Raw genomic sequence first — 27243 nt, 5'->3', positions numbered from 1 at the left:
TGGAAGCAAAATTGTACACCTTGTATAACAACAAAAGGAAGCTGGGGGATCCATTGCAAGCACTGAATGAGTTGGTACAACACTTTAGCCTCAAAACAGCAAACTGGTGACCAATGGCAGGAAGGCTTCAGCTGGAAGTCTTCTGGATGCATTTTTTAAGAAACTGATTCAAATTATACAGGAAACCAAATTATTCTCAAAGGCATTTGAAAACTAAGGGGTAATGCTGGTAGAGGTAGCAAAACAATTTTCATTCACAAAGATCAAATGAAGAAATGACAAACCTTTCATTTTACCATTTTACTTTCTAATACAACAACATTGAGACTTATGAGTGAAACCAAAATCATCACTACACATTCACTCCCACTTTAATTTTCTGTTAATTGTGATGACAATTTATTACACTTTGTAACAACTGAACACAAATATGACATTTGTTATGTAAATCACAGCCTCTATAAAACAAAAATTACTTATCTTTTTATTTAACATGTAAATACTTGTCTGTGTGTCTTTTGTAGCTCACAAGTTTTACAGGTCCATTTCAGATTGAAAATCACAGGCCACAGCCAGACTTCCAAAGCTGATTATACACAGAATTATCTACTTACTACCTGTGTCCTATCTTACAAGCTCTTACTCTGGCACTTGTACAGTAACATAAAACTTTTGCACGTAAAAAACAGAACAGCAAGACGCATCAAACCATATTACTTTCCAAGTAGTCTCTCTTTTCATCTTCTACAGATTCCAAATGCGTCTTCAAAAATTCTTCCACTGAATCGGTATTCCATTTATCAATTGCCAGTACCTGTAAAAAATTTGTAATACAATTATGTGTTTGTAAGTTCTGTACAATGATAAAATAACATAGAAAGAACACGAAAAATATTAAAACTATGACTTCACTATTTCAACATCTACGAACATGTGACTTGTCTTAAGAGATAGTAAAAACTTGCATTTGTAGATTTGGTACATGCTTTTAACAACACTGACTCAAATGCTTGCTTTAAAATTCTGATGGCTGCAGAGATAAAATACTCCGAGCTAAATGCTATTCACAATTTTGTACAAAAGGCAGACTTCAGTTGTAAGAGTCAATGGATGAGAAAGAGAATCAGTAGTCGAGGAGGCAGAGATAGTTGTAGCCTCTCGATGTTATTCAATCTGCACACTATGCAAGAAGTAAAGAAAATGAAGGAAATACTCAGAAAAATGCATGAAAGCTCAGGGAGAAGAAATAAAAACTGAGGTTTGCAAAAAATATTAAAATTCTGTCAGAGGCAGCAAGGTACTTGGAATAGCCACTGAATGGAATGGATCATGCCTTGGAAGGAACTTGCAAGATTAACACCAACAAATATAAAACAAAGCTAATTGAATGTAGTTGAATTAATTGAAGTGGTGCACATAGAATTAGATTCAGAAATGAGACAATAAAAGCAGTAGATACGTTTTGTTATTTGGGCAGCAAAATAACCAATGATGACCGAAGTCGGAAGGATAAAAAATGCAAAATGGCAATAGCAAGAAAACATTCTACAGGTATCTGTATGGAATTCAGCCTTGTGAAGAAGTGAAACATGGATGATAAGAAGTTTAAAATACATGAAAATTCATTATCACTCATTTTCAAAAACAACGTAATGCATTGGAAATCAAAATGGTGGATAATAATATCGAAATTTTTAATAAGGTCCTTGCACTGGGATTGGTTCATCCAGTACTTGTGGAAGTTTGTTAATCATATTTGTTTAAAAAATTTTAGTTTTCAAAAATTTTACAGTCATGTGATAACACATTAGACCTGAGATACAGGGAAGATGGGCAGTGTCTCCCAGACGACCGAGAGTAAATGTTCACACATAGTAAGACATTCATTACTGACTACTGGACAATAGTCATAGTGTGCCATCTGGCTCTTTTCTGTGTGGTGTTGTCATTGTGTGTGTTTGTTGAGTGTGTTTGTACACACTTACACACAAATTAACACACAGAGTTGCAAACATCCTAATGAGACAGGGTTTCCAAATAGCATATAAGACTGGGCAAACCCTCCAATCACACATAAGTCAACTCTCTACCAAGAGGGATAAATTCCAATGATCATACATAAACTTGAACGTCAAAGTTGTAATGCAGTGTGTGTGTCTATATATATATATATATATATATATATATATATATATATATATATATATATATATATATATCTAAAAAGAAAGATGATGAGACTTACCAAACAAAAGCGCTGGCAGGTCGATAGACACACAAACAAACACAAATATACACACAAAATTCAAGCTTTCGCAACAAACTGTTGCCTCATCAGGAAAGAGGGAAGGAGAGGGAAAGACGAAAGGATGTGGGTTTTAAGGGAGAGGGTAAGGAGTCATTCCAATCCCGGGAGCGGAAAGACTTACCTTAGGGGGAAAAAAGGACAGGTATACACTCGCACACACACACATATCCATCCACACATACAGACACAAGCAGACATATGTATGTGTGGATGGATATGTGTGTGTGTGCGAGTGTATACCTGTCCTTTTTTCCCCCTAAGGTAAGTCTTTCCGCTCCCGGGATTGGAATGACTCCTTACCCTCTCCCTTAAAACCCACATCCTTTCGTCTTTCCCTCTCCTTCCCTCTTTCCTGATGAGGCAACAGTTTGTTGCGAAAGCTTGAATTTTGTGTGTATATTTGTGTTTGTTTGTGTGTCTATCGACCTGCCAGCGCTTTTGTTTGGTAAGTCTCATCATCTTTCTTTTTAGATATATTTTTTCCACGTGGAATGTTTCCCTCTGTTATATATATATATATATATATATATATATATATATATATATATATATATATATATATATATATATATATATATATTTAAAACATGATACAAAGAACATATCAGCTGTTGGAAGTACGAAACAAATCGTTCCACATTTGCAGAACATTTAATACACCATAACCACCATCCTAAAACATGGAACAAGAAATCAAAATAATGAGAATAAGCAACCATGACAAACATCTTACACAAATGCAAGAGAACTTCCACATTCAGAAAGCCATTGCTGAAAAGAAATGTGTGATAAATGAACAAACACACATCAGTACAGGCTCCCTACTACACTTAATAAAAGAAATGATAAGATAAAAAAAACCACCCCGCCCGCAAGCGCGCGCCCCCGCCCGCGCTGTGCCCCCGCCTTACAAGTCTGTGACAAACAATTACCCCAGCTTTCATCTTGGTCAGCCCAGCAGATGCTTTAATATAAAAAATTGTGAACACAAGGATGCTTTTAGACTAAAAAGTTTAAGTAAATCTGCAATCGCCATTCATATCGCTCAAAATTGATACATTGTTTCTAACATTAAAGGTATTTTATACCACCAACAAAGGCAATAAAATAAAACTCGTAGAAGAATTTGAAATTTGCAAATACACAATTTCCTCCACTGCGGTCTAAATGAGTAACTTGAGCTATCGAAAAAAAATTTCTATCCGTGTTCCTTGGGCTGTTCATTAAATTAGACAGAGACTTCCAACAGATACAAGTCTGAAAAAGAATATCCCTGATGGAACAGACCACACACCTTCACTACCTAGCATCGTAACTACAACACAAGAGGAAGAGCACAGACCAAAACCACCACACTTGAGTAGGCACTCATAATACCTCAATAACAAATATTTTTAATTGTTTACATTTCCTAAAACATGCCATAACTATAACCTGCATATTTTTATATTTGAAATAACCTGTTTTTGACATCAGTATAAAGTTTATTAAACCAAAGATTTAATATTTAGCAACAGTGTAACATCCTCCCAGCCTTCACCTTTTTAATTTTATTCCTTCAATTAACTTACAAACTGTGATTTGTGTCTGTGTGTGTCTATGTATTTAAGTTTTAGTATGCAGTCTGACAGCTTTGTAATGTTTCATTAAGTTTCCACTGGCACTAGTTATTAAAAAAACTGAAAACAATTTGTCCTACAGTTCTTGAATAATAAGTTAATTCTTAGAGCAAAAGCATATTTCTATTAGTCACATGTTGCACTTTTCACATATTCTGTGTTTCTTTTATATCTGTGTTTGATAGCTTAGTGTAGGGAACCACCTGCAATGATTTTTATGCATAACACAACTGGTACACACTATAGCGACAAGTTATCATCATCAGCCATCATCTGCTGTATTTGTTTCATTTGCCAATGGAAATTGTGTGTGCCATCACAGATGATGTTGCAGTGAAAAGTCACTGAATGCAATGTTCACTGTTCCGATAAATAACATTATTGTTCTACATAATTCAGTGAGTAGATAATTTACACAAAGTAACAGGCTTGGAAGATACAAAGTCTAACAGTCCCAATCACAGCTGTACTGACAACTGGAAACCCTAACATGATCCAAGCCTAAAGAACTAAACAAAGAGATGATTACAAGAGGCAAAGAGACTCCCGAGTATTGCGATTAGCAGTACACTTGCCACCATTCTGGCCACGCAATCCCACAGTATGGTTCCCTTAAGTGCAGGCAAGTTTTAATTATGCAGGAATTACCATGGATTAAATGATGTTTACCTTGGTATTGAGCCAACTAGGCCATTAATATGTTGATGAAGTTCAAAATGATATAACTGCATTTCCAGTGGAATAATCTTACAGGACACTAAAAACTGAGCTCATCTGAAGAGTAGCTGCTTCACAAGAAGTCCACATCTGAGAATTGGTCATGCAAGAAGACAAAATAGCATGATCACATCGCCTGTTAGTGACAGGAGATCTGGACTGAAATATTTAGTAGATACAGGTTCTGATTCGAGCACACTGCCACAGACCTCTGTACATCACTCCCAGCAATGAATCACATTCTGTTTGTTGGTTACTAACAACACCACAATATCAACATATTTAACTCTTCACATGAAATTTGATTTGAGACTACACCAAGCATTGATCCAGAACTTAACTGTCATCAATGTCTCAGAGCCAATTAATGGCATGGATTTCCTGGCATATTAACAGCTGATGCTGAATGTTATGAATTCTTGACTTGTAGACAGTTTGACTGGCCTGACTGCAATCAGGTTCGACAGCAGCATGACCACACACACAGCACTAAACTGATGCAATCGAAGGACTGTAATAGCATTTTTATGAAAACAACAAACAGCCCTCTAGTATATGTAGGTTGGGTCACTCCACGTAAAATCATGCAGATTTTCATGAAACTTTGCACATTTGCTTATACTTGTGGCATTAGAACTTGGGCAAAATCTTTTTGTTCTCAGAGTAATAAAACTTTTTTTTTATATCAAATTTTAAATGTAGTGATATTCTGATAACAGGGCTCTGCAAGAATGCCAACTCAAAATGGTACTTATCTACATAAATGCCCATAGCTCAGATGTTTATGGAGCTTTTCATTTGGATTTTTTTTATAAGTTAACAGAAGCACATACTTAAAAAGACATGTAATTATTTAAGCAGCAAAGTTACAAAGAACAATACAAAAAAAAATTAATGTGTGTCACTTTCCAATTTCCAGAAAAAGTACACACGTTGAAAAATGCTTATATCACATTTCTCCAACCTGGTGGCAACTTATAATTGGTCTTAAATAATTCCCAAGACAGTACACACTGCAATAAAATAAAATTGTTAATAGGTTTTCTAGAAATGGACACACAAAGAAATCTGAAATCACAAAATTGTGTGTTGTGACGAAAAAAAAAATCATTCTAAGTAAGATCATCCACATCTGACACCCACTGCTTCAGATTTTCATGAAAATTTTTCTACTTGTTACTTTCTGCATGGCAATATCAACGCAAAATTTTAAATAAGATTTGAACTCCTCATGGCAGATGTGCTTACTCCCTGTATAAATGGGGTAAAATACCATCCCCTCAGTGTGACTGTGGAGAAAATCAGACCATCAGCCACATTGTTGAAGAGTGTTCCAGAAGAGCCTATAATGGTAGCCCCGACGACTTCCTGCTCGCAACTCCCGAGTCGATACATTATATTAATAGACTTTATGTTTGTTTGTAATCCTTAAAATTTGTTATTTTAGTGATGTTTGTTTGCAATTATTAATGTTTGTTATAGTAGTGATTTGCCTGTTCTGTCTTATGTGTCTGTATTGCCATACAATAAATAAATAAAATTCTCCTGATACTTCATGTAGTCTGAGGGGAAAAAATGGAAATTTTTTACAAACATAAATGCTGCAACTAAACTTTGTCATTTGGATTGCGTTACTTCAGACAAAAATAATAATAATAATAATAACAACAGAAAGTATCTTATTTTCAACACATTGTCATATTTCCCCAGATGTCACTGAAGGGATGTATCTTTATTAGAAAAATAATAACTATTCTTGACTTCTGGGAATATAGAAAATCAACTTAAGTTGTTGTGATCCAAACAATGATTTTTAAATATGTAAAACACTTTCTGACAGCTGATACAAGACTTATTTTTATTGAAACTCTGATATTTTTTTTTTAAATGTACCCTGAGTTTTGATGGATATTGAATGTTCATTTAACATATATCACATCATTTTCAGAAGATTATTCAAATCACATTCTGTAAACTGACAACCTATAGTAAGGCTTCCTGATAGAAGTACAGAGCCAAAACTTATAAATTTAATTGAAACATTTTCATTACATGTGTTAACTATATTTAGTATCTTTAAACAACAATTATCCTAGCCACACTAATGTTAATTTCAAATGTACATGTTCAGCAGTGAAGATCCCTGAAACTATCAATGAAACTTCTTAAGAGCATTTCTGTTTTAATCTACTGTAACAAATTATAATCTGTTAACTTCATATATTTTTTTATTAAAGTAATACATTCTGCCTAATTGTGTTGATTTAGGCACACCAACAGCACATTAAATGTTTTCCAAAGGCACAAAACAAGAGTCTTCCTTCTCAGGCCGAAAGAATGACACTGCTGGTCCAAGTGGTCGGAGAAAAAGTAGTTCAAAGTCTCCTCCTTCACCACAGGCATTTCCGATGAAGGCAAGTACCACCTGTCATCTTGTACAACTGCTACAAAAGAATTTTGTTGAGGACAAGTGCATATTCACTGTGGGACATTTTCATTGAATGAAAATATCAAGGAAGGCTTTTCAGAAGAAGTTACTTTTCTAATCTCTAAAGACACACGAGAAAGTGGTGTGTAATGGTGAAAGTTCCTGGCACCAGGTATTGTGCACTTTGTCAAAAATCTCTTCTCAGGGTTCTTGTGTAAGAAATCTACATTGATTTTCTATAAGAAGTGAAAAAAAAAAAACATTTGTCAATATTAGCTTTGCAGAAAACTTAAGCACTAGATACAGTTGTTATTTGTGTATCATCCACCAGTTGAAGACTAGCTCTTCTCAATGTATGTTTTATAGTTCTCCCAAACCATTGCACACAGAGTTACCACAGCTAGTGGCAAAAAAGGAGTGCTCAGCCTCAACAGAAAAATCTGTTTTTGTGCTCACAAAATGATTTAAAGCTTTTTCTATTCTTATATTGAGCAGCACATCCATCAGTGAAATAATGCACTTTCTTCACTTGTGGGTAATGCTCTGTCAGCCACTTAACCATTTCTTTCTGGACGGCATCAACAAATCCTACATCATGTTCCATATCATCACTTTTAAAGCTGTGGTTCACAGTTACCAATTTACTTTCTTCATTTACCACATAAACACACAGGAGATGGATTGTCCAGTGGCAACCCTGAATTTCACTCTGGATTACAGAACTGTAGCTTTCGGTGTAGTCCATTAACAGAATTGCTTTTTCCAGGGTTAGATTTTCTTTCAATTTTTTCAGTTATTTTGACTGACACTTAGATATAGTAGTAGTAGTATGGTATTCTGCCTTATGGCAGGTCTTGTCATGGGTTAAGCCTCTTCCACTTTTGTCTGTCCACAGCCAGTCTTCATTTCTGAATATTTGTCTCCTTTGATATTTTCCAGCATTTGATATCTTCTTTTTGATATCTTCTTCCCCTTTTCCCTCCACCATTCCTTCCTTCAATAAACAGTCCCTCTTCAAACAATGTCTAATCCAGTTCAGTTTTCTCTTTCTGATGACTTTCAGCATGTGTCTTTCTTCTCTAACTCTTCTTAATACTGCTTCATTTCTTATTCGGTCTTCCTATTTCACTTTTTCTATTCTTCTCCATATCCACATCTCTAGTGCCTCCAGTCTTCTTTCATCTTCCTTCCTCAATGTCCAGGTCTCCACACAATATAGTGCAACACTCCAGATGCAACATTTGGCAAGTCTTTTCCTCAGATCTTTGTTTCGTGGTCCACAAAGTAATTTGTTTCCTCTTGAATCCTTCTTTTGCCATTGCAATTCTTTTCCTAATTTCTGTTGAGCAATACATATCATCCCTTACTACACTTCCCAAGTAATTGAAGTTATTCACTTGCTCTATTTCCTCTCCCCCTATTTTCATATGGCATTTTCTCCCCTTTCCTCCAATTACCATGCTTTTCGTCACTCTCTGACACCCTATACAAACTACTCTCCTTCCATCAAAACTTTCACTAATAATTTCCTCGAGATATATATTGAACAGTGTTGGTGATAAGCAACAACCTTGTCTTACTCCTCTTCCCAGTTCAATTTCTTCACTCATCACACCACCTATTCCTACTCTTTCTCTCTGGTTCAAATATAAATTTCTAATTAGCCGTCTATCCCTCCATGTTTTCTTAGGATTTCCATCAGTTTGTCCCATCTGACACAGTCAAAAGCCTTCTCAAGATCAATAAACACAATATACACCTTCCTTTTCTTCTCCATGTACCTCTCTCCTATCACTCTCAGTAGCCCAATGGCATCTCTAGTTCCCATTCCTTGCCTGAAACCAAAGTGTTCATCTCCTATTATGCAATTCAGCTTTCCGTATAGCCTTCTGTTGAGTGTCCTCAGCAAGACTTTGGCTGCATGTGATATCAGGCTCACTGTTCTATGTTCCTCACACTTTTTGCTGTTCTTTCTCTTTTCTAGAGGTATTAAGATGCATTCTGTGAAGTCCTTTGGCCATTTTCCTGTCAAGTATATTTGATTACACAATTCAATCAGCTCCCTTTTGCCATCTTTCTCCAATGATTAACAGTTCCGCAGGAATCTCTTCAATTCCCATCGCCTTTCCAATTTTCATTTCCTTCATAGATTTTTCAATCTCACTAGTCAGTATTGCATTTCCTTTGTCATCATCTGCAACTTTATCTTCTTCTATCCCGAGATCTTCTTCACTTGGTTGGCTGTCTGCAGCGTATAGCCATTATATATATTCTTCCCATCTTATCATTATTTCTTGGGGTTCATGCACCATTTTACTGTCTGCTGCCTCTACTTCCTTTAGTCCTTTGTTGTTTCTCTTTTCAACAAAAGATATCAAATTGATTACATAATGATACAACAAAGATACCAAAATTCCCTAAAGAGTGTCAAAAGCTATCTAGGAGGAGATATTTATTCAGATCTCATATTAGTAATAGCTGAGGTTCTAGTTAAATTGAAAAGAACCTGGAAAGGACAAAAGAGAGAGCACATCAACTTTGAGAAACTGAAAGACAAAGGCAATTTGAAAACTTACATAATGCATATTGTAAAATCATGATGAAAGGACAGGAAATAGAATGCACAGAAGGAAGATGGGATCGTTTTAAAAATTGGATCAGAAAGGCAGCTAAGGAAATGCTTGTAGTCAAGGAGAGGAAAAAAGTAAAGAAAGAATGTTTAACACCAGGTATGATAACCAAGATGGATGATTGCAGGACATGGAAAACTGTAAACGCGGAATAAGGGAAGTGCAACAACAAGAGGTTAAATAATGAATTAAGAAGGAAGACAGAAAAAGAAAAGGAGAAATGGCTGACAGAAAAGTTTGACAAGATAGAGAAATTAGAGAAAGAAGGAAAATATGATTTGATGTACAAAGAAGCAATGGATTTGACATTCAGGGAAAAGAGACTTAGATATAAACGAGTGTGGTTTAAGTGCTTGTAATTTTGTTACCAACAAGTCTATGTATTCAACAACAGTTTTAGACTGCTTTACCAATTCCACACTATGATCTGTGTTTATCCACTGGCTGAACTCACTTTCATCATCAGCATATTTGTAAGCTCATTTCCTTTTCAAAACATGATTCACTTTTCTAGCTTCTTTTTGCCATCTGAAGCCTTGCTATGATTTGGAATGGAGTGATGTTTTAAAGGAGAGCACACCAAATCACGTAAAGTTTTATTTGCATCCTCAATACTTTGATTTTTTAGTAATGATTCATGAAATGTCACCTCTGGATCATCTGCATCACTTCCATTTCTATCACTGATGTCAGTTTCCTGTTCACAAATCTTACGACATGTTGTGCACAGTTTTGGCCTGGTTTTACATATTCTTTTAGCACTTCATGTTTTAGGCAAAGACTACCGAACTGATCTCAAAGAAAAAAGCTGTGTGTGTGTTTTTTTTAAAGGATCACAACAAGTTCTTTGATGAGTTTCAAAAACTTTTAAGCAATACCACCTGTGGTGTCCATATACAGTAGCACTTTCTAGATCTTGTGGAAAGCTTATATTGGATCACAGAAATATCAAATCTTGTTGGTCTTCACTTAGCTCTTTTATATTTGTAGAGTTCTTACTAAGGTATACATTGTCAAATGACATGGTGTTTTTAGTAATTTTCCAACAGTGCACGAATTCACATTTTATACCGCAATTAACTGAGAACCAATTAACTTAAAACATACATTATACAAGTGGAATGATAGGGTCGCATCACAAAGATAGACCTGTCTCACAGAAAGACAAAGAGCAACTGAGGCCAAATAGACTAACTGCTGCATGCCAATTAGTCTCAACAATGAATTTCATAAATTTTTGCATTTTTTCCATGCCCATAAAGGTTTCAAACAAGCTACTGCTGCCTAAAAACACTTTTTTATCACTGTGAACAGGTGACTGGCTGAACACACAACTCATATATTATAGTCTTTGAAAAATTAATGAATTAGTCAAATGAAAGGAAATAAATTTTCACACTTAAAGTTAACTTGACTGCCTAGAATGAGTTATACTTAAATATACTAATTTGATATCCTTGCATCTGAGGCAGTGAGACAGTGACTGAATGAACTTACTTAAAATGACCCTTTTCCATCACAGCAAAAAGTATTTTGATTTCAGATGTGTGTGTGTCAATAAGCAGAAGACCCATTAAAATTTTTTTCTTTATTACAAAGGTTGCAATCTAGGGGCTTAAGACCAAAATCAGGTTCCTAGAAGGTTGGAGAAATGTGATATAAGCATTTTTCGACATCCTCGCAATTTTTCCAAAATTGGAAATTGACGTACATTAACATTAAAAAAAAAAAAAAAATCTTTGTAACTTTACTGCTTCAATAACTCGATACGTGTTAACTATGTGGCTTACTTAACTTCTGAAAGAAATTCCAAATCAAAAGCTTCATAACATCTGAGTTATGGGTGTTTATGTAGACAAGTTCCATTTTGCATTGACATTCTTGCAGAGCCCAGATATCACAGTATCAACACATTTAAAACTCGATATAAAATAAAGTTTTAGTCTGAGACAAAAGAGATTTTACTGAAGTTCATATGTTATAAATATAAGCAAATGTGAAAAGTTTTGTGAAAATCTGAGATAGGGTTACAAATCCTTGTATTATTGCACGTTTTGATGTGGAATGACCCAGCCCACATGTTTGGATCCATATCACCTGGCATTAGCTAAGGGCGAGTTTGCTACCATGTTAAAAGAAGGTAATATCCCGCCAAGTGATCCACAGTTGTCTCCGCTGCACCTGGTTCCTGAGAAGAGTGAAGTATTTTATCCATGCGCCGATTATAGAGTGCTTGATGCAAGGATCGTCCCAGACCATTACCCAGTTTCATTGCTGCAAGATTATCATGCAACGATCTTCAGTGTACTGGTGGCAGAAGAAGACACACCAAAACCAGCAATTATTACACCATTCTGGGGTTGTTCGACAGCATGTTTATGACCTCTGATTTACACAATGCAGCTCAAACCTGGCAAAGATTGATTGAGGCCTTGTGTACCTTGAAGATATCTTTATCTTTTCGACCACTGAAGGATGTCAACAACACCTCTCTGAGATGTTCAAAATGTTAGAATAGTATGGTGTCTCTTTTATCATAGTTTACTATATATCCAGGAAACCTGAAGTCGATTTTCTCGATTGTCAAACATTATCTTCTGGCTCCCTTCCCCTACTGGAAAACGATGAAGCTATTCTATGAATACAGAAGCCAAGCACTACCAAGGAGATACGTCAATTACTCAGGATGCTAAATTTTTATCATCATCATCTCCCATGGAGCAGCACATAGCTACATGAACCGTTAACTGCAGCACTTTCTGGCTGTGGGATCAAAGGAAACTCTCTGGTGCAGTGGATTGAGGAAATGAGCTCTGTCTTTGACCCTACAAAACATCACATGGTGAAAGCTCCACTTCTGGTGCATCTTAAGCTTGATGCACCCTTAGTGACTGTGGCTCATGCAAACCCAACAGCTGTAGATGCCATATTACAATAACAGCTGGAACAGCTAGCCTTTTATTCTCAAACGTCACCACTGCAAAAAAGTGGAGTGCTTATGACTGAGGACTTCTCACTGTATGAAGCCATCATATACTTCTGACCACAGATAGAAATGAGATTTCACCATCTATACGGACAATAAACTGTTAACATGTATATTCAGACAGTCCTAGTCGCAGATGCACCGACAACACCAACCCTAGTGGTGCTTTATGGACCGACTGAGGGACTGCTAGAATGACTGCAAAATTACGTTGTTACTAAATAGATGGCCAAATATCTAAACCACACTCCACAAATCACCGCGTGATTGGCTATGGAGGGTACTTTGGTACCACTATCATTTCACCATAATCCTGTTTACATTGTGAGCACTTTGTGGGAAGAACACTTGTCGGCAAACCTTCATACGAATGCTAATTTTTCTCCTTTTATCCAGGAATGATAATTTTGTGAGCTGTATGTTGTCAGAAGCAATACATTGCCCAACTTTTCTCACAACATACACTCAATTTCAACAGTAAACACCTTTGTGATGCACAACACATCTTGCAGCACCTACCACTGGAGTTTGACAAGTACCTTTGTAGCACTCTCATATTCACTAAACAAACCAATGACAACACACACTGCTCTTCTTTATATCATCTCCATCTATGTGTCCCTGAACCAAGTGCATCCCTTTCCATATTTGGCAGGAGTGACTTTCCCCCCTTTACAAGCTTCCTCTGAAATCTATCTTTTTTGCCCGAGGAAGGAACACAGAGACTGAGTACTTTTCTTTCTTTCTACTTTGAAAAATTTGTATTGGCAGTGCTTGAAATTTTGACTCCTGAAGGGAAGCGATGACCAGTCATCCATCTACTTAAAATTTTACAGTTTTCTGAAATTAATTTTGCTTTTGGTGTACTTGCTAGAATGAATCACTTACTTGGAGATGCCAATGAGCTCAATGACCAAAAGGAGTCAAGATACCTTGTGCTGCCACTGGAGACTAAATTTAATGAGCCAAAATTAAATAACCATACCAGACTCATATTTATTTGCACAGAAAACTGTTAAAGGGTACACATAAATTAACATCTTGGAACATGGACCAATCCCACAACTCAGCACAAAGCCTATGTTCATTTTCCAATACAATGGGGCCTAACCTGAAGTGTAACTTCACATTTTTATGAAATGACATGTCTCATGTTCAGGCTTCCATGATGATGATAGATGTTAATGACATTTTGCAGTAAGAGCCACAATATCCCATTGTGCAAAATATAGTTACAATATGTGCAGATAGGAGAACATATAGAACCCATCACATCTATAAGGCGGAACAGCAATTCAGCACCTCCACCTGCTGTGTGGAGCTGCTTGATCCTTGGCATCATGGTTTGAAGGTATGGCTTTGTTGCTGCAAGAGATTTTTCTTCATTTCTCAACTGGTCAAATTGTGTACCTCCAATTCTTCTTGCCTCTTTCTCATGCCACAGCATGGCAAAAAGATGGGATCACTGTGTGATTGTAGATCCCTGCATTGGAATCTTGCTTTCTTCCTAACGAGACACCTATGTTGCTCCACCTTCGGTATGGGTGAAATAGATCCATTTCACTGCAGACTGCCCATCCTAATGCCATTCATTCAGGTCAGAGGATATCCTCATGTACACCGTCAGCCATAGCAAAGGGTACCTGCCATGGCAGCAGTTTCCTGGGGTCCTGGTGCCCAGGACCAGACACATTCCTACTCATTGACATATGCGAAGGATTTGTCACTCAGGGTCCAACAGTGAGCAGCAAAACACACTGTATCACTAAAGAGGTATCTGCCTCCAGAAGTTTTCATTTTGCATATTTCCAGAAGAGTCAGCAGCTATTACTATATGTGATTTATTTGTACATAGTTTAACTGCTAAATAAAATGTGTGTTTATGAAGAAGCAAATGCATAACAGTGTTTTGCTGATTCTTTTCTACATATACGATAATTATTCACAATACTTTTGTTTTACCAATTAGACATTATAGCATGAAATGTGACAGTTTCCTGCACTGGAAATAATTTTCTATTACCTGTGACTGATTTTCTCCAGTAACAGAATAGGTTTACAATATCTTCTACAATTAACTTTACATGGATAATTCCAATATGTGAGCATTTGCTGAAATATATGCACATTACAATTGCACAGATTTGATTACAATTTAGTATAACAGATATAACACAATTAGAAACCTACCTCTTTCACGTTTCCATCTTTATCCATTAGTTTTATTATGGGATCTAAGCCTCGAACATACTTTATCTGCAAATTCGGAAATTTTGACGGTCTCTCACTTTTGACAAAAGCTAAAATGAAAGCAAAAGATGTGTGTTATATTAGTACACAATAATTCAATAAATGTTGTAAATTAAAGTTGTACATTTGTAAAACTAAATTTTGTATTGAACAACATTAAAATTATAATTTGCTCTTTCATAAACAATATAAACAAAGGGGAACAATAAAGAAGAATGAAGCCACTGTTACATAATAGGTCATATTCTTTCACGTTAGTCTGAAAATTAGAAGTCATTACTGTAATCCACTGAATAGCTTAAAATGGGAAAAAAGGGAGAAATGAAAATTCAAATGTTGGAAATAAATTGCAGGATTTCATTAACTGTTGAGTATTACAGGAGGAAAAAAATAGTTCAACTGTGAATACTCTCTCAAGTCAGTTACGCACCTATATGGGGAACTACTGTGAATAAATAGGAACAAAGGTGAGAAAAGTGCAGGTGCGTGCACTGTTATGAATTGCAGTGACCACCTGGCGGAAGGCCTCTGCCAACTATCTGACTACTCCACCAATAAACTCTGTCGGAGTGATTCCCTCCCCACAAGTCGAACATAACCTCCAATCCCTGCTTAAAGCCTTAGGCCCTTTCCAGAACCTCTCCCCTGCATCAGTTTCCCTCCTCACCCCTATGACACACCTCATGCCCACTTTCTACCTGTTCCCCAAAATCCACAAACCAAATTAACCCTGTACACCCCACTGCAGCTGGTTATTTCACCCCCACTAAAAGAATTTCAGCCCTCATTGGCCAACACCTCCAACCTATGGACCATAACCTAGCCTCCCATGTCAAAGATACCAACCACTTTTTTCACTAACACACTAACGTCCCCACCCATTTACCTCCTGGATCCCCACTCATCATTGTTGACACCACCTCCCTACACACCAACATCCGTCATGCCCATGGTCTTACCACTACTTAACACTGTTTCCCAATGTCCTTCACACTTAAAATTCACTACACCATTCCTCATACACATCATTAAATTTATCCTAACTCAAGGTGAAGGTATATGAACAAATCCGCGGCACAGCCATGGGTACCCGCACAGCACCCCCTATGCCAATCTGTTTATGGGCCATAAGAGGAGACCTTCCTAGTCCAAAATACCAAACCACTTCTGGTTCAGATTCATTGATTATACCTTCATGATCCTGACTGGGCCGAGGTGCCCTATCTTCATTACTTCACAACCTCAACGCTTTCCCTCCCGTCCATTTCACCTGGTCCTCCTCAAGCCAGTATGCCACCTTCCTGGGCGTTGACTTCCTCCTTTCTGATGGCCCCATACACACCTCTGTCCACATTAAACCCACCAACAGTACCTGCATTTCCACAGCTGTCATCCCTCCCACACCAAAAACTCCCTCCTAAATAGTCTGGCCACTTGGGGATAGTGTATCTGCAGTGACAAGAACTCCCAGATTTCCCATGCCATTTCCCAACACACCCTCAACCCCACCATCCATAAGAACCTGCTACAAAGTAGTGCCCCCTTCATAACCTAATACCAACCTGGACTGGAACAACTGAACCACATCCTTCATCAGGGCTTTGATTACGTATCATCAAACCCTGAAACACGGGGCATCCTACTCATGATCCTTCCCGTTGTTTTGTTGTTGTTGTTGTCTTCAGTCCTGAAACTGGTTTAATGCAGCTCTCCACGCTACCCTATACTGTGCAAGCTTCTTTGTCTCCCAGTTCTTACTGCAACCTACATCCTGTTGAATGTATTCATCTCTTGGTCTCCCTCTACGATTTTTACCCTCCACACTGCCCTCCAATGCTAAATTTGTGATCCCTTGATGCCTCAGAATATGTCCTACCAACCGGTCCCTTCTTCTTGTCAAGTTGTGCCACAAACTCCTCTTCTTCCCAATTCTATTCAATACCTCCTCATTAGTTATGTGATCTACCCATCTAATGTGATCCTCCCCACCCCTCCTAAAATGGTGTTCTATTGCCCACCCAACCTCCATAACATCCCTAGTCCATCATATGCCATTCCCAATCCCAATCCCATGCCACAGGGATCATAATCCTGTGCAAGACCTGCCCAATTCATTCACCCAGCTCTTCCTTTTCCAGTCCTGTCACAGGCTTATCAGAGGCCGAGGCATCTGTGAAAGCAGCCATGTCATACAGCAGCTGTCCATCAGGATGAACAGCCACTGTATACATGGCCACAAGCAAAGGAGACCACCCTATGGTGCATCATGCAGCTGAACATAATATGCTCGATTTCAGTAGCTACTTCACTACCCGAGCAATCTGGATACTTTCCTCCACCACCCTCTTTTCTGACTTGCACACATGGGAGCTACCCTTACACCGCATTCTCAGTCTATGGCAACTTTTTGTCCCCACACCTTCCACTCAATACTTTCCACCCTATTCTTGTCCCCTCACCCTCTGTGTGCCCCCCCCCCCCTCAATCAACTCAACTGTGTGTCTTTTCCCTTCCATGCCTTTCTCCTTTATCGACCCCCCCCCCCTCCACCTCCCTGCTCCACAACCTCCCAGCACTGCATCTACTGGCAGTCTAGCCCCCTGAAGCCCCACCAGGCAGCACTTTTCTCTTCCCCAATCCGTATCCTGCTACTCCTTCCCTTCCCACTAGCTCCCACCAAATTGCTGCTTCTGTTCTTTGTGACAGTTGCATTCTGGTCTGAGCTTTGGAGATGGTGGTTATGTGTACATCAAGTGTGCTTGCTTGTGTGAATGAATGTGTGTGTTTACTTTTCTGAGAAAAACTCTGGTCGAAAGCTAATGCCTAAAAGCTCTGGTCGAAAGCAAATGCCTTAGTGTCTTTTGTTGCGCCTGTCTGCAACTCAATGTATCATCTTTATGGCAAGTATGAATCCATCTTTTCCTATCTTTGTTAACATTCATCTTACACCGTTGTTTCAAGACACTATCTTTTTGTTTTCTTCTTCACTAACCTAGTAAGCGCTTGGTGTTTCTTACAAAATTACAAACAAATCTTAACTTTGTTATTTTTTCTCCCTAAACTTTAATTCCTTTTGAAAATTTCTCCTTTGCTCCTTTTACTGTTTGTTTTGTGTGGAAATTGAATAACATGGAAGCTATGCTACAACCCTGTCTTCTCTCTTCTCAATTACTGCATCCCTTTGTATATTTCACTTTGTAATTGCCATCTAGTTTATGGTTGATTCCCAGCTTAGAACATTCAATGTGCACGAGTTGATAATTTTGGTACTGGCATATGTAGTGTATGGCTGCAGCAGGAAACCAGCACACATGCCTAAACCAAACCATACCATACCATACCCTAGCCGGAACGACCTCTGCTCCATGTGTGGTCAACAGATGGGATAATTGGCTCAAGGTATACAACAGAAGCAACACACTTAAACCAACTCAAGCATAAGATAATTTTATTGCAACAGCTCAATGATAATTTAACAACATAGAATACATGAAATGCAAACAGTGTTCTCCAACTTTAAGGAAGTGCTGTGGAATGTGAGGAAGATAATGCACCAATAATATTTAGAAAGAACAAGCAAACCTGCATATTACACTCACAACTAAGAAGCAACAACTGGAGCAGTGAGGGTATACAGATAAATTTAAAACGTATCCCTGTTAAGTTTTAAACAATTCTCATCCCTCAATGTTCTCTAGTAGTACTTAAAAATGTCTACTGCAAGCATGCTGCAAATATTCTTTATGTTCTTTTTCTTACTTTAATTTTGAGAAAATAATGTCTCTTGCACTATTTATCATAGTGCTACCTCATTTCAGCAATCAACCTAACTATAGTATTGAAATATTGTTATATCAATATTGTTAAGCAGGGCAAAAATCAAATGAAAGCATCACAAACATACCTGCAATCTGAGGATATGCACCAAACTTACAAGTGCAGACTTCTAATCGTGCTTGGGCGTAACGTTTTACTTCATATGTGTTCTCATCCTTCTGGCAGCACTGTGTGCAGTGTTCTCTGGAAATATGGTACAAGCTGTTTAGACACATCAAGTAAATACAAAACTGGAAATTTGATTGTTGGTTAGTTGGCTGGCTATAGGTTAAGAGACTAAGCAGCAGGGTCATCAATCACCCAGTCAAGAGGTAGTTCACACGGTGTCAGTGACATCTGCCAGAAATTTGAACCAATGATTGGAGTCGTAAAAACTGATGCACTGAAGGTTACACTGTTGTCAGAATGAGAAATAATTTATGGAGAAGTATTTGTATATGTATTAGGCTGGTACGTTCAGCAGTATACACGAGGGGGCTGTGTTTGACCCCTCAGCAACCTAATTAAACGTGAAAAGAACTGCAGAGTAAAGATCATCATCTAACCGGAAGACACACAACAGTGACAACGAGAATGCTAGAACTGCATTGAACATATGTTGGATCATAAGTATTAAAGGGTCTCTCTCTCTCTCTCTCTCTCTCTCTCTCTCTCTCTCTCTCTCTGTGTGTGTGTGTGTGTGTGTGTGTGTGTGTGTTTTTCCTGCTTCAGAAGTAGTAGGCCCTTTGTGTGAAAGCTAAAATGTAAAACATTCTTTCCATTCTGCCTGTCTGCGACTCAACGTCTCCTTAGTATGGTGAGTAGCAATCTGTCCTTTTCATAATATTGTTATTCCATCCTGGACTCTCCGTTGTTTGTTTAAATTTGCACTAATCATCCAAGTTAACACATTTGTTTTGCATACAAGGGGCACTTACCCGACACCTGTTACCAGTTGGAATGCGTTTTGAGACCCACTGCCACATAACCTCCTGAGAATGTACTCCCCATATTTTCCTGGACACCCTGCCTTCATCTGATTATTACCCAGACCTAGAATTAAGATTGATCTATTTAAAGGTCCTAAGGTTCCTTTCACGTATAACCTTTTGGCATCTGTTCCTTTCAGTTCCTCAGGAGTATCAGGGTACTACTATAATTTACACTCACAGCTCTAAAACCCTGTATAGGACAGGATATGGTTTTATGGCAGAGCAGATAACCATTAACAGAGCCGTACGTTTTATTAAGCAGCCCTCCCTCGACCATGTTTTATTTTGTAGTGACTCAATGAGCAGTGTTCTAGGCTATTGATTGAAGTTACTCTTGTCACCCTGAGATATCTGCTATCCATGATCTCCTGTCTGACTTTAGTCATTCCGCTTGTTTAGTTATCTTTCTCTGGGTCGCAAGTAATGTGGGTATTTGAGGAATGAACTGGCTGACCGTTTGCCTAGAAGAATGAATACGTGTCCAACATTTGCTTTGATGAGCCCAGATTTCCATTTCCACTGAGAATGTGGTTTTTATTCTCAGACATAACTTTTTAAACTACTTTTGAGGTGGGGTTGGGGTGCTTGACGTTGGGATGTCTTCTGCCACATGTTAGATCTGGGTGATCTTCGACCCTAAATCCTTTGCCAGTTACTTCAGTCATCCCTCTTTCACTCAGTTTTATTTGCTTTTAGATGTGGCTAGCCCATTCCTGCCACATCTTGTGTTCTGTTTTAGGGTTAGCACTCTGATTGGTCCTCTCTTAACTGCTTTGACAGTAACGGGTCAGGGGTGGAAAGTCTCCTGTCACATGCAGAGGCCCAGGGGCACTAGCATGGCCCCACCCATCTGATGACCTGATTTCTCTCACTTTATGTTAGGGTCATTCCATGTAAATGAGGAATCATTATCAAAAAATTAATTTTTCTGTGGGAAATTTTCCCGTTACATATGTAGGTTGGGCTTTGAATTTTGTTGGCAAGATTGATTTTCCCCTCCAAAACCTATTGTTTACTTGTGGGAGCCATTGTTTTGAAGACTATATTGTTGAGTTTGTTCATGCAGAAGATTTGATCAATTTTGAGGTAAGAAAAAATCATGAAATTCATAATAATTTTTTATGGTTTACATATCTCTTTAAAGTGCATAACTTCTTCATTTTGATATATTTTTAGAAGCAAACAATTTAAGCATGATAAATACAAAAACATTTATATAACCTAACCCAAAATGTGTATTATGAGTTACCAAACGTCAATTTTTCAAAGATTTTCACAAAATACATTAAAGTATAGAACTTATACCCCATGCTGTCCTTTGCATAAGTGTACCTTATAATTTGGTGTCTCAAATTTCCTCCTGGAAGCTTTCTCCTGATATAGGATATTTAATTCACATAAAGTGAGCTACCTTTATTTATGTAATGTGAGTTACCATAATTTTTGTAGAAATTTTGAGCAGTCAGATTGGTTCTGAATTACATAAAACACAACAATATATTTCAAAATATTTAATATATATTAATCTCCATATGCCACATAAAATACCATAGGGAATAGCCATTTCTACTTAACAACAATTTACAATTTTTGCAAAATGCCTTTAAGTGCAGCTGAAACGATGAGAAGAAGAAGGCAGAAATTCAAAGATGAAGGCAGATATGAAGAGTATAAAATGGAAACTATGAAAACATTCAGGAAAAATGTTTGAGTAAAAGGGAACAAGAAAGGATTGCTGCAGACAGGAAACAGAATGTTAGAGAAAGAGTTACTAAGTACAGGAGGCGGCTAAAGAAAGCATCTTCAGCTACACCAAGTAGTTCTGCCTCTCCACCATATAAAAATAGGTCTTCATTGGGAAAAGCCATATCAAAAGTGGAACGTGTACTTCCAGCATCACCCAGAAAACAAAAATGTGTTATTAGAAGGTTGTATCATACATTTGTTGAACCTTAAGAAGTAGAAAGAATCTCTAGACAAAAGATATGTGATGAAATAATAAGTGCAGTGAGCAAATTATATGAAAGGGATGACATTAGCAGGCAGGCCCCTGGACACAATGACATTGTGACTGTAAAAGATGAGAAAGGTAAGAGTAAGTTGCAAGTATGACATTTGATGTTTTCTTTGAAAGAAGACCATGTAATGTGGAGAAAGTGGCAAAGTGATTGGTAAAAGTAAATTCGCAGAATTAAGACCCAAACCTGTCATGCCTGCCAATAAACTTCCACACAACCTGCATGTCTGCAGGTATTACGAGAATTTCGTCAGTGATATTAACTCTCTTCATAGCATAGTACTTCAAATACCTAAGTACAGAATTTTTTTTATCTGCAGTGCCTAAAGCCGATTGTTTGCTGGGAAAGTGTATGAAATGTAAAGATTTATTGGCAGTTAAACTTCTTCGATTTATGTCGTGGTGTAGAAGACTACGGCGTGAAATTGTATATGTGGCAGGAGAGTGATGGCAGAATTTTGAAAGTAGAGGAAGAAAATACATTACAGAATCTTCTTGATCATATTTTTACCAAGAGACCTAAATTTTTATAGCACTGCTACTTTAAGAGAGAACAATCAAAGAACTATCAGAGTGATAAGGAATCACTGCCTTCTGCGATGCTAACTGCCATGATGCAAATACATTTTTCACACACACAAAAAAAAAAAAAAAAAAAAAAAAAAAATTGTCATTCCTTATGTTGATAGACTTATTGAAGAACTACCAAAATATATTAGAGAAGTTACAATCTGGTCAGATGGTCCTGCTTCCCAGTTTAAAAACATATACTGCACAGGCTATAAAAGTTCTAAGTAAGAGTCATGCCAAAAGAATTACATGGAAGTACTTTGCAACGTCTCATGGGAAGGGGCCAACAGATGGAATTGGTAGGGCTGTCAAACGCCAAGTTTGGTCTTGTGTGAAAAGCAGGAAATGTGTTGTAAACAATGCAACAGATTTTATAAAAGCATTGTTGAATTCTTCTTCTAATGTGACGGCAGTTCTTAAGGGTGAATAAGACTTTAGCCAAAGAAGCAAAAAGCTACATCTCTTGGCCATAATCAAGAACTGCAAACCTTTCTTGAACATTTCTAAAATTCATCACTTGAAACTCTATAATAATGAAGTTGTAGGACACACCACTTCATCAGTTGCAGAGGAAAAAACTAACAGAACAGAAAAATCACTAGATATACAAGTAGATGACTGGTTGGTGGTAAAATATGACAATTCATATTTTCCTGGTAATGTTACTAAAATTGAAAATGGTGAGTTTAAAGTTGATGTTATGATGAAAGATGGGAAGTTTTGGAAGTGGCCTGAAATTAAAGATGAGATATACTACACTAAAGACAGGCTTTGTCAGAAAAGTGAACCCTCCAAGTGTAGTAAATTTGCGTGGTTATTTCAAGTTTGACTGTGATATGTGACAATGGAACATGAGTTACCATATGTTGTAACGTGACTTACCTGTTCATTATGTTTTAATATTTATTTCTGGAATGCTTTCTGCAATGTCTCCTGTCACTAAGATTTTGTCACCACTGGAATGAACATTATTGTAGGTATAAAAATTAGTTTCAGATTTAAAGCTTTTCCGTGAATTTATGGCAGTTACAAATCTGCTGAGAAACTTACTAAAACTTTCAGATTCCTCAGATTCAGAAGGACATGCCTTCTTTAAATATGACTGTAGTGTTACACATGCTGTCATAGAACCTATTTCCAGAACCTATGGAGGAGTTGACAAAGAATAATTGGTTGTCACTGTTCCTCTTTGCAAGTATCTCCATGTGCAACCACAATGGCATGTCATTTTCTTTGTAGAACAGATAATGAAAAAAAACACTGATTCCAATCCCAATGAACATATAAAGTGAAGAACGCAGCAAAACAGGACAACAACAGACAGAGTAACTGAACACAACACAAAGGCCAGAACTGTGAAACACTATACGCTTAAGCTCATAAATAGCACTCAGGCACCTGAATGGTGACATCCATACTCATCACCGCCGATCAGGGATTAACAAGGATGCGCATGTTAGCTCATTAACAGCACTGAAGAAAAACCTAGATCTGCACTTATACTCTTCAACAGCACTTGGATAGTAACACAGCATGCCGATTTAACTTGTCAACAGGAATTAAAAGGTTAAAGAAAACAATCTACCAAAGACCACATGAATGCCTTGGTCACAGTATAAGCCATATCCAATTACTTTTAAACATTCTAGCAGGAGCATTACAAGGAAAGACAGCATGAGGAAGACCTCGATAAGCATTTTTAAAACAAGCCACAAATAATGAGGAACTCAGCAAGTATGCAAAAGTGAATAACAATAAATCCAGGTGGAGAGTTGTCAACATACTGAAAGATTTGTGAGGAAGAAAAAGAAGCAGACTCGTGAGCATGAATTATTACTGCTTATAAAGCACTAGGAATCGAGTTTAACTTCTATCAAACAAGGGTACCATGTCAACATCCGCAAGAGCCACTGCACAAGAAATCAGTCACAGTTTGCAAGAGTGACTTCCACTGCTACATTCCTCAGTCTGTATTAACTGCATATTCAGAAAAATGGTAGAAACCATTCATTTTTAAGCCACACACAAAAAAGGGGTAAAAGAAAATTGGCCTAGGATAGCCATAAGAGGTTTTTGAACAAATTATTAAAAGAGTCAGAGGATAAAGGTAAAAGGTAGGGTACATGTCAGCAGGGTGTGACTGGAGGCTCACCACAGCTTATCATGGGGTGGAAGGTGCACCCATGCACTCAAACAGGCTCCAAACCCACTACACCAGGTCAACAGAGTTGACAAGTTTATTATCTATGAGGATGAGCATTAAAACACATTTTATTTTGAAAAGTGATTAAAGCTCCAGATCTGATTAAAAACTGTTGTTTATGGGGGCAACTAAGTTAATTTGTCAAACGCCCGCATTAAGAAGTGATGTAAAGTTCCGAGTCAAATTTGGTAGCAACAAATTGGAAGTTGTGCATATAAGCTCAGCAAACTTCATATTGGAACTATAGTAGCTGCAGAATCAACAAACCAGAATGGGGAGACTACATCTTACATTGCCTCTGTGAGTCTGTCGATAACCATTAAGAAGAGTGTCACACTCAGGATTGCTTAGAGAGGTAATTCTGAATGAAGGTCAGGAGGGCGTCACAGAAGCCCCATCATGTAAGGTGGTGAGGAAATGGTGGTGCCATGTCATGTCACAGACATAACGAGTAAAAACCATTCAGATGAGAAACATCATGCAGAGTAGTGAGCACTGACAGCTCAGCCTTCCCAACATCCGCACTGTGAGTTAGACAAGAGGACCTGCCAGTTGAGGATACAGCACAACTCTCAGCTTACCATGTGTCTGAAACACTTGCAAAGGACATAGGGAAGACAGACTGGTCTGTAGCTATGCATTTCCTGTGGAAACTTGCCTCCTTGTTTCAAAACTGTAATACTTGTACTTTCTTCCCCACCATTGGGGAAAGCGGAGAGGGAGGAGAACTCACCGTCAAGCCGTATTCAGTTAGAAACAGCAAGAATACGGTGCTTCCCCTTTTTTAGGTAGATAGAGTAACAGTTGAATAATTTTGTATTCAGTAAGAGCCTGCAGCTGTATTTCAGCATGCTGTAAGAGTACTGACAATATCACACTTAGAAGGAGGGGTGTTTTAGAATTCCAAACATTGTGTGCTGAAAGGTGGTGACCCTCTCTGCTTGACTTTTGTGAAGACAGAGGATTGGAGGAAAGGAGTGGGTATCAATTGTCAATCACTAACGCTCAGGTAGCGCTTCACCAGATAGCCAACAATAGCAGCAGGGTTAGATTTCACTACAACACCCTTACAGATGCCTGGGATGTCAGTCGCTTTTTGTTGACTACAAATGCACAGTAATTTGGCCCACATCTTTGGGGGGGGGGGGGCAGGAGGAGGAGAGAGAAGTTTGATGGCAGATACAAAACTTTTCCAGGATTTCTTCTTTTTTTGTAAGGTAGCCAGCTCTGGCTTGGATACATTTAGAGATGATAAGAGCATGTTCCAGCACATGGCACTTACACTGTTGAAGAACTCTTCTGTGACATGTAACAGCCATAGAGATTTCCTGCAAACCACCATGGGACTGTCCTCCAACATGTGAGTATCAAGGAAAATGATACCTTAGTTCTGCTGAGTGTAACATTTTGGTGGTTGTGTCGCTGACTGACTCTTTAGTAGATGCGTGAGTAGACCCATGAGCAGGCGTATTGACAGTTTGGGAAGTGCTAAAAGTGAGCCAATCAGCATCTTAACCATCCAACATACAAGGGACAGGAAAAATGTGTGTGAACACCTGTATTTACTTGAGAATGGTTTATTAATAAGGAGTTGAACCTCCATTTGCCCATAATACAGATGTGATTCGTCTTGGAATACTACCATATAATAACTGTATAGTCTCCAGTGGAATGTTAATGCCACTCTTCCATCAGAACCTCTTCTAATTGCTGTAGTGATGAGGGAGGCGGAAATCTGCTCCAGGTCTGTGCTCCAATACTGCCCACAAGGGAATGTGCTGACCAGGGAAGACGCTGCAGTTCAGTTCAGTCGCATGCTCCTCATACAACGATTTGAAATATGGCATCACTGTTGGGGAACAACATTTGAATCATGGGGTGCACCTGATCACCTGAAATGTTAACATAATCATTGGCTGTAACACGACCTTTGAAACTAATGATGGGACCAGCAGAGTACCATGATATGCTGCCCACACCATCACACTTCCACCTCCACACTTAACTGTTGAAATCAAGCAATCACAATTGTGGGCTTCTTTGGCATTCTGAAGGTGGCAGGGGTAAAATACAGGGAGTGAAAGGCTATTTACAATTTGTACAGAAAGCAGATGGCAGTTATAAGAGTGGAGGGACACGAAAGGGAAGCAGTGGTTGGAAAGGGAGTGAGACAGGGTTGTAGCCTCTCCCCGATGTTATTCAATCTGTATATTGAGCACGCAGTAAAGGAAACAAAAGAAAAGTTCAGAGTAGGTATTAAAATCCATAGAGAAGAAATAAAAACTTTGAGGTTCGCCGATGGCATTGTAATTCTGTCAGAGACAGCAAAGGACTTGGAAGAGCAGTTGAACGGAATGGACAGTGTCTTGAAAGCAGAGTATAAGATGAACATCAACAAAAGCAAAACGATGACAATGGAATGTAGTCGAATTAAGTCGGGTGACGCTGAGGGAATTAGATTAGGAAATGAGACACTTAAAGTAGTAAAGGAGTTTTGCTATTTGGGGAGCAAAATAACTGATGATGATCGAGGTAGAGAGGATATAAAATTTAGACTGGCAATGGCAAGGAAAGCGTTTCTGAAGAAGAAAAATTTGTTAAGATCAAGTATTGATTTAAGTGTCAGAAAGTCGTTTCTGAAAGTATTTGTAAGGAGTGTAGCCATGTATGGAAGTGAAACATGGACGATAAACAGTTTAGATAAGAA

The 27243-nt window shown here is 38.0% G+C and overlaps 1 protein-coding gene across 1 annotated transcript in view; it reads right to left on the bottom strand.

Moving 5' to 3' along the window:
* Positions 1-353: 353 nt before the first annotated feature.
* The window catches only part of LOC126259483 (selenoprotein F-like), a 47744-nt gene continuing 20854 nt past the window's right edge, over positions 354-27243 (bottom strand). Inside the window, exons 4-6 of the mRNA XM_049956322.1 lie at positions 18843-18958; positions 14879-14988; positions 354-814 (exon numbers count right to left, since the gene is read on the bottom strand). Coding sequence (XP_049812279.1) covers positions 704-814; positions 14879-14988; positions 18843-18958 — 337 coding nt within the window. The 3' untranslated portion in view covers positions 354-703. The remainder of the gene's footprint in view (positions 815-14878; positions 14989-18842; positions 18959-27243) is intronic.

The sequence above is a fragment of the Schistocerca nitens genome, chromosome 5 (assembly GCF_023898315.1).
Source record: "Schistocerca nitens isolate TAMUIC-IGC-003100 chromosome 5, iqSchNite1.1, whole genome shotgun sequence".
Lineage (NCBI taxonomy): Eukaryota > Metazoa > Arthropoda > Insecta > Orthoptera > Acrididae > Schistocerca > Schistocerca nitens.
This window is presented reverse-complemented; position numbering and strand designations above follow the sequence as displayed.